Here is an 8,928-nt window from a genome sequence, read left to right on the forward strand (position 1 = left end):
ACTACAGACCTGTCATCTCCTCCATGTCATATACTACAGACCTGTAATCTCCATGTCATATACTACAGACCTGTAATCTCCTCATGTCATATACTACAGACCTGTAATCTCCATGTCATATACTACAGACCTGTAATCTCCTCATGTCATATACTACAGACCTGTAATCTCCTCCATGTCATACATTACGATTATAACATTTTGCGTGGTCAGTGACCGCTCTTCTTATGATACAAAGTTGGTGTATACTATCACAAGTTTTTGCCTTTTTTATACTATAGATTTGTCCATCTTTGAGAAGAAGAACAAGTGACATTACCTTGAGATCTCTACTCTGGGACAGGAGCCAGTCCTGGATATAACCCTTCGGGTCTCTACAGAAGCTCAGCATGAAGTCTCGTTGTATCTTCAACTGGTTTATTGATTCAATTGTCTCATGGATCTAGAAGAGAAATAAGAACTCAGTATATGCAGCCGACAAGTCATGTGAGGTTCTGCCATGTGGAGGACACCTATGGTGACGCCCTAAAGGGACGAGCTGCGGAACCTCATGGCAACCATTCACATGAATCATTACTTGGCCAACAGGTATCATAAAGGTCTTCTACATGGAGATGAAGAGGAGTGAAACCGACAGCTGTGACTTCTCTCCCTGAGGGTCGGAGAACACTGGTGTAGAGGACGTTTCCCCGATTCCAGGTTTATGTGGAATATGCTCAACCAGAAGTTTCTTCTGCCATTTTTTTTTAAATGGAAGGATAGAGACTGTCTATGTGGATGGATCTGAGGCTCTAGGATGTCCACGTGGATGGATCTGAGGCTCTAGGATGTCCACGTGGATGGATCTGAGGCTCTAGCATGTCTACATGGATGGATCTGAGGCTCTAGGATGTCTACGTGGATGGATCTGAGGCTCTAGCATGTCTACATGGATGGATCTGAGGCTCTAGCATGTCTACATGGATGGATCTGAGGCTCTAGGATGTCTACATGGATGGATCTGAGGCTCTAGGATGTCCACGTGGATGGATCTGAGGCTCTAGCATGTCTACATGGATGGATCTGAGGCTCTAGCATGTCTACATGGATGGATCTGAGGCTCTAGGATGTCCACGTGGATGGATCTGAGGCTCTAGCATGTCTACATGGATGGATCTGAGGCTCTAGGATGTCTACATGGATGGATCTGAGGCTCTAGCATGTCTACATGGATGGATCTGAGGCTCTAGGATGTCCACGTGGATGGATCTGAGGCTCTAGCATGTCTACATGGATGGATCTGAGGCTCTAGGATGTCTACATGGATGGATCTGAGGCTCTAGGATGTCTACATGGATGGATCTGAGGCTCTAGCATGTCTACATGGATGGATCTGAGGCTCTAGGATGTCTACATGGATGGATCTGAGGCTCTAGGATGTCTACGTGGATGGATCTGAGGCTCTAGGATGTCTACGTGGATGGATCTGAGGCTCTAGGATGTCTACGTGGATGGATCTGAGGCTCTAGGATGTCTACGTGGATGGATCTTAAGGCTCTAGGATGTCCACGTGGATGGATCTGAGGCTCTAGGATGTCTACGTGGATGGATCTGAGGCTCTAGGATGTCCAATAATAATTAGAAACAACTAATAAGTGTTCCAAACAGGTGTGCTTAATACATAACTTTTACTATATTTCTTATTTAAAATCCACCAATGGTAAGAAAGTGCCTGTGTATTCCAACACCAATTAAAAAATTGGACAATAAATTGGTCGTCACCATTAGTAAACAAGCATGTTGAGGCTCTGCTGGGCCCTGCCAGCCCCAAATGCACAAAAGGATTAATATACAAAACCGCCGACGCGTTTCTACCACCTGGTAAGCGGTGGTTTCATCAGGGAAAGGTTAAATATAGTTGACCAAAACATATAATCAAGCTTGTGGTGTATGCAGCATAACTTCCCCTCATAGCAAAATATATAGCATCATTGGACTAGTACAGCGGGCTCAATTGATCCTGTAAGGAAAAGAAAGTGCTCCACTCCTGTGTCCTAAAAAGAATTGTTTTTGGGGGCCAATAGTCCATAGCTGCTTCTACCACCTAAGAAGAAACAGGCAGAAGAAATTGCAATCAATGCCCGTCCTGAAAGAAAGAACAGGGAACAATTCAGTCCCTACAGTAGTACTCACGGTTAGCTGTTTCAAAGTACGGGCACGGCATTACCTGCAGTTGCGCAGGGAGTCGGAACTCAGTCCAGCTCTACTCGCTTGGTGTAGCGAGGTGCCGGCGTCTGTCGTCACTACCGGTTTCCGGCGGACGTTACATAGCGCACAGTCCCCGGCAATACGCCCGCTCTGTTTGCGAGCGTCACAGAGCGGGCGTATTGCCGTATACGGCCCGGCTGTGCGCGAAGTTGGTAACTCCGCCCCAATACCGTAGTGTATAGAATAGAAGGGTTTAAGACAGGTAATCAGACGAATACCATAAATTAAAGGAGATGCATTTTTTTTATTTATTTAAAAATAATAATAATGTGACAAGATCAAGGGGATCGCTTGGAGAATTGAATTTATGGGGGGGATGGTTTATCCACATTCGCAGGAGTACTGATTCCGGGCAACACCAAAAATGGACAAGGACCCAGCATTGAGTATGTTGGTATTAAAGCATTGAGACTAAAGGGGGTGTCTATAGGCGCAATTAGTATAGGTGTATAGAGAGGGGAGAGACAGGGAATGATTCACTATGGGATATGGGAGGGAAATAAACAGTGGCTCTATCGGGGGTCTAGTCTGTCCCTATTAGACCCTAGTATGATGAGCCTAAACCTAGGCGGGGTGGGCGTTCTTAGAAGAACGGTCCCACTCTGGAACCTCCTGCTAGTCCCTATAGACCCTATCTAGGGTGACTCCTGACTCCTGGCTAGGTCGACTACGACCCTCCCTTACTACCTACAGTCGTCACCCATATGTCAACTCCCCACTACTGTCTAATATGCGCCTATGGGAAGCACCCAAAGTTTAACTGTTCATTTAAACTCAGTTTCACCATACGGTTTAATCTATAGATCCATTTGCATTCATTTTGTAATAGTAATCTATCCACGTTACCCCCTCGTTGTGATAGGGGAAATCTTTCTGCCATACGGTTTGCAGGGATTGATAAAATCACTCTATCACAACGAGAGGGAATATTCTGTCTTCATATATGGAGGCCGCCCATTAGACTGGCCAATAGTATTACCATTATGTATGGCCAAATACAAAGACTATCAAGGTCAACAATCCCATTAAGAACGCTCCTTCACAACCAAATGGAACACAAATTAAAAACCCATGTCAGGTGATCAGCAATGGATCTGATGGCTACTCAATAATCCAATGTCTATGACTGGTGATCGTATCCACCACATATCTGACCGTATCAGCACTTCTGCATAAAACCAGTGCTATGAGGGGCACTGTTCTCTATCTCAGGCTTTTTAGACAGTGGTTGTCTATCCTGAGGTCATGTTCGAATGTAATTGGAACTTTTTTATGGGAACCCTAATACCCAGAAGTATCCTCTCTTCTCCCATTGAAGATAAACATTAGCAGTTCCCTCTGACTCTTGAACGTTCTCCTCATTCAGCTGATACAATGGTTTTGGGGAATTTTGAGACCCTGAATCGGTCAACTGGTACCCAGCTGGTCAGCAGTCACCATGTGCCCCGTGCCCCCCACCATTAGGATTACAGTCACCATGTGCCCCGTGCCCCCCCCACCATTAGGATTACAATCACATGCCCATCCTGCCCCCCACCATTAGGATTACAGTCACCATGTGCCCCGTGCCCCCCACAATTAGGATTACAGTCACCATGTGCCCATCCTGCCCCCCACCATTAGGATTACAGTCCCCATGCCCATCCTGCCCCCCCATTAGTATAATAGTCACCACGCTCCCCCTGCCCCCCACCATTAGGATTACAGTCACCATGCACATCCTGCCCCCCCATTAGTATAATAGTCACTACGTGCCCCCTGCCCCCCACCATTAGTATAACATGCCCCCATTAGGATTACCTTATTATCCAGTGCTGCGATCTCTTGCTGATTGGCCGTGGAGAGGAGGAAGCTGCTCATCTGCCCCTTCAGGGGATCTTCCACCTCTACATCGATGTCGTAGCAGGCCGTCTTCTTTTGGTCAGTGGGGTCCACACTATAGGGGGAGAGGACAGTCCTGACATTTTAACCATTTACTTTTTTATCCTTTTGTTGTAATCAGGATCGTAAATATTTGAGCAAATTTATAAAAAATAAACGTAAAATTTCATATTGCCGCCTTTTCTGTGAGGCCCAGGGTAGAGGTCAGGGCCTCCTGTTCCCTTTCATAATACTGAGACTGGACAGGTGAGACACCACGGCCTTAGTAGTCACCCCGAGGAACACCATGGCCTCCTCAGTCACCGCGAGGAACACCACGGCCTCCTCAGTCACCGTAAGGAACACCACGGCCTCCTCGGTCACCCCGAGGAACACCACGGCCTCCTCAGTCACCGTGAGGAACACAATGGCCTCAGTTGTCACCCCGAGGAACACCACGGCCTCCTCAGTCACCGCGAGGAACACCACGGCCTCCTCAGTCACCGTAAGGAACACCACGGCCTCCTCAGTCACCGCGAGGAACACCACGGCCTCCTCAGTCACCGCAAGGAACACCACGGCCTCCTCGGTCACCCCGAGGAACACCACGGCCTCCTCAGTCACCGCGAGGAACACCACGGCCTCCTCAGTCACCGCGAGGAACACGGCCTCCTCAGTCACCGCGAGGAACACCACGGCCTCTTCAGTCACCGCGAGGAACACCACGGCCTCCTCAGTCCCCCCGAGGAACACCACGGCCTCCTCAGTCCCCCCGAGGAACACCACGGCCTCAGTCGTCACTCCCAGGAACACCACGGCCTCAGTCGTCACACCTAGGAACACCACGGCCTCAGTTGTCACCCGAGGAACACCACGGCCTCAGTCGTCACCCCGAGGAACACCACGGCCTCCGTTCGTCACCCCGAGGAACACCACGGCCTCCGTCCCCCCCCCCCCCCCGAGGAACACCACCGCCTCAGTCGTCACCCCAAGGAACACCACGGCCTCCGTCAACCAGGGGTTTCCTAATTGTGTTCCTCAGATGGGGGAACTTCTAGAATGAAAACCATCTCTGCATCATTCCACCAATCAGGCCTGGAAAGCAGGGGAAGTGGCCCCTCAAGACATTCCACATGACGCCCACATTTATTCCTAATTATTCTGGGGGAGGAGGGGTATCGGGTGCAGGTGGTGGCAGCATTATGTTGGGGGAGGAGGGGTATCGGGTGCAGGTGGTGGTAGCATCTTGCTGAAGGAGGAGGGGTATCAGGTGCAGGAGGTGGCAGCATCTTGCTGAGGGAGGGTATCAGCTGCAGGAACTGAGAGCCCAATCAGGAATAACCCCAGAGCTTGGGCCCCGTTCACACCGCCATCTATAGCTTCGTTCTTATTGTGTTTATAGATAATTTTAATGTTTTACAAAGTAAAGGCCCGTCCAACGCATCTGTTACCGTAAGCAGAGTAACATGGCGGACGTCTCCCAAAATGATCTTTTCTGAAGGTTCTGTTCCTGCTCTTTTTTTTTTTTTTTTTTTAACTGTTTCAGGGCGGAGCCTGCAGCGGAAATTTTATTTAAATTTTTTTATTCATTTTTTAAACTTTAACTTTTTTTTTAGCACAACTGGTGATAGAAAGTTATATAGACTTGTAATTTGCTTCTATTTAATAATCTTAATTGTCACGATTCGGCTAGCTGGATGTGGATCCTCTGTGTCAGCGAGGGATTGGCGTGGACCGTGTCGGTGGACCGGTTCTAAGATGCTACTGGTATTCACCGGAGCCCACCGCAAAGCGGGATGGTCTTGCTGCGGCGGTAGCAACCAGGTCGTATCCACCGGCAACGGCTCAACCTCGCTGACTGCTGAGAAGGTGTGGGACAGAAGGACTAGGCAGAGGCAAGGTCAGACGTAGCAGAAGGTCGGGGCAGGCGGCAAGGTTCGTAGTCAATATGGATAGCAGAAGATCTGGAAACACAGGCTTTGGACAACACTAAACGCTTTCACTGGCACAAGGCAACAAGATCCGGCAAGGGAGTGCAGGGGAAGTGAGGTAATATAGCCAGGGAGCAGGTGGAAGCTAATTAGGCTAATTGGGCCAGGCACCAATCATTGGTGCACTGGCCCTTTAAATCTTAGAGAGCTGGCGCACGCGCGCCCTAAGGAGCGGGCCGCGGGCGCCAGGACATGACAGCCGGAGGCCGGGACAGTTAAGTGACTTGGGATGCGATTCGCGAGCGGGCGCGTCCCGCTATGCGAATCGCATCCCCGCCGGCAATGTCAGTGCAGCGCTCCCGGTCAGCGGGTCTGACCGGGGCGCTGCAGAGAGAGGAACGCCGCGAGCGCTCCGGGGAGGAGCAGGGACCCGGAGCGCTTGGCGTAACAGTACCCCCCCCTTAGGTCTCCCCCTTTTTTTGTCCGGCAATTGCTTCACATGGGACGAGGACACTGGGAGCGATTGTAAGGTTTCCTCAAAGGCAGGCAGTTCAGCAGGAGTGGAAATGGGGAGGGAGGGCAGAGGGTGAAGCTTGGCACGGGGCAGGGTGTCACCAAGACGGGGGCTATGAGGAGGCACAGCACAGTCCTTATAGGCCTTGGGGAGACTAGGCACAGGAGGAGACACTGAGGCCCGACAGACGGGACTGGGAGCAGAGGTGAGGCATCTCTTACGGCAAGCAGGGCCCCAATTCTTGATCTCCCCGGTGGTCCAGTCAAGGGTGGGAGAATGATGCTGGAGCCATGGCAGACCGAGGAGGACTTCAGAGGTACAGTTGGGAAGGACGAACAATTCGATCTTTTCGTGATGGGGTCCAATGCACATTAAGAGAGGTTCTGTGCGGTAACGCACAGTACAGTCCAACTTCACTCCGTTGACGGAAGAAATGTAGAGCGGCTTGACGAGACGGGTCACCGGGATGCAGAACTTATTCACCAAAGAGTCCAGAATAAAATTTCCAGAGGCACCAGAGTCCAAGCAGGCCACAGCTGAGAAGGAGGAGTTGGCAGAAGGAGAAATCCGCACGGGCACAGTGAGACGTGGAGAAGCAGACTTCGTACCAAGAGACGCCACTCCCACGTGAGCTGGGTGCGTGCGTTTCCCAGACGTGGAGGACGAATAGGGCAATCCACCAAGAAATGTTCGGTACTGGCGCAGTACAGACATAAATTGTTATCCCTACGGCGAGTCCTCTCTTCCTGGGTCAGGCGAGACTGATCCACTTGCATAGCATCCTCGGCGGGAGGCACAGGGGTAGATTGCAGAGGATACTGTGAGAGAGGTGCCCAGAGATCACGGTCTTTTTCCTGGCGGAGCTCCTGGTGTCTCTCAGAAAAAAATGCATGTCAATGCGGGTGGCCAAATGGATAAGTTCTTGCAGGTTGGCAGGAATCTCTTGTGCGGCCAGCACATCCTTGATGTTACTGGATAGGCCTTTTTTAAAGGTCGCGCAGAGAGCCTCGTTATTCCAAGATAATTCGGAAGCGAGAGTACGAAATCGAATGGCGTACTCGCCTACTGAAGAATTACCCTGGACCAGGTTCAGCAGGGCAGTCTCGGCAGAAGAAGCTCGGGCTGGTTCCTCGAAGACACTACGGACTTCAGTGAAGAAGGACTGGACAGTGGCTGTGGCAGGATCATTGCGGTCCCAGAGAGGTGTGGCCCAAGACAAGGCCTTTCCTGAAAGAAGACTCAATACGAACGCCACCTTAGACCGTTCTGTAGGAAATTGGTCCGACAACATCTCCATATGTAAGGAACATTGCGACAGAAAGCCACGGCAGAGTCTAGAGTCCCCATCAAATTTGTTCGGCAGGGACAAGCGGAGGCTAGGAGCGGCCACTCGCTGCGGAGGAGGTGCAGGAGCTGGCGGAGGAAATGGTTGCTGCTGTAGCAGTGGCAGAAGTTGCTGTAACGTGGCGGTCAACTGCGACAGCTGCTGTCCTTGTTGGGCAATTTGCTGCGATTGCTGAGCGACCACCGTGGTGAGGTCAGTGAGACTTGGCAGCGGCATCCATGGCCGGATCTACTGTCACGATTCGGCTAGCTGGATGTGGATCCTCTGTGTCAGCGAGGGATTGGCGTGGACCGTGTCGGTGGACCGGTTCTAGGGTTGCTACTGGTATTCACCGGAGCCCGCCGCAAAGCGGGATGGTCTTGCTGCGGCGGTAGCAACCAGGTCGTATCCACCGGCAACGGCTCAACCTCGCTGACTGCTGAGAAGGCGTGGGGCAGAAGGACTAGGCAGAGGCAAGGTCAGACGTAGCAGAAGGTCGGGGGCAGGCGGCAAGGGTCGTAGTCAATGAGGATAGCAGGAGATCTGGAAACACAGGCTTTGGACAACACTAAACGCTTTCACTGGCACAAGGCAACAAGATCCGGCAAGGAAGTGCAGGGGAAGTGAGGTAATATAGCCAGGGAGCAGGTGGGAGCCAATTAAGCTAATTGGGCCAGGCACCAATCATTGGTGCACTGGCCCTTTAAATCTTAGAGAGCTGGCGCGTGCGCGCCCTAAGGAGCGGAGCCGCGCGCGCCAGGACATGACAACCGGGGGCCGGGACAGGTAAGTGACTTGGGACGCAATTCGCGAGCGGGCGCGTCCCGCTATGCGAATCGCATCCCCGCCGGCAATGTCAGTGCAGCGCTCCCGGTCAGCGGGTCTGACCGGGGCGCTGCAGAGAGAGAGACGCCGTGAGCGCTCCGGGGAGGAGCAGGGACCCGGAGCGCTCGGCGTAACATTAATTACTGGAAGGATTATCAGCTGCTGTATGCTCCACAGGAAGTTGTGTAGTTCTTTCCAGTCTGACCAGTGCTCTCTGCTGACACCTC

The 8,928-nt window shown here is 51.5% G+C and overlaps 1 protein-coding gene across 1 annotated transcript in view; it reads right to left on the bottom strand.

Annotated features, from left to right (window-relative positions):
* Positions 1-265: 265 nt before the first annotated feature.
* The window catches only part of LOC130322354 (SWI/SNF-related matrix-associated actin-dependent regulator of chromatin subfamily D member 3-like), a gene marked incomplete at both ends in the record, with an annotated part of 38,986 nt that continues 30,323 nt past the window's right edge, over positions 266-8,928 (bottom strand). Inside the window, 2 exons of the mRNA XM_056553064.1 lie at positions 266-442; positions 4,048-4,183. Coding sequence (XP_056409039.1) covers positions 266-442; positions 4,048-4,183 — 313 coding nt within the window. The remainder of the gene's footprint in view (positions 443-4,047; positions 4,184-8,928) is intronic.

Source organism: Hyla sarda, unplaced genomic scaffold (assembly GCF_029499605.1).
Source record: "Hyla sarda isolate aHylSar1 unplaced genomic scaffold, aHylSar1.hap1 scaffold_2321, whole genome shotgun sequence".
Lineage (NCBI taxonomy): Eukaryota > Metazoa > Chordata > Amphibia > Anura > Hylidae > Hyla > Hyla sarda.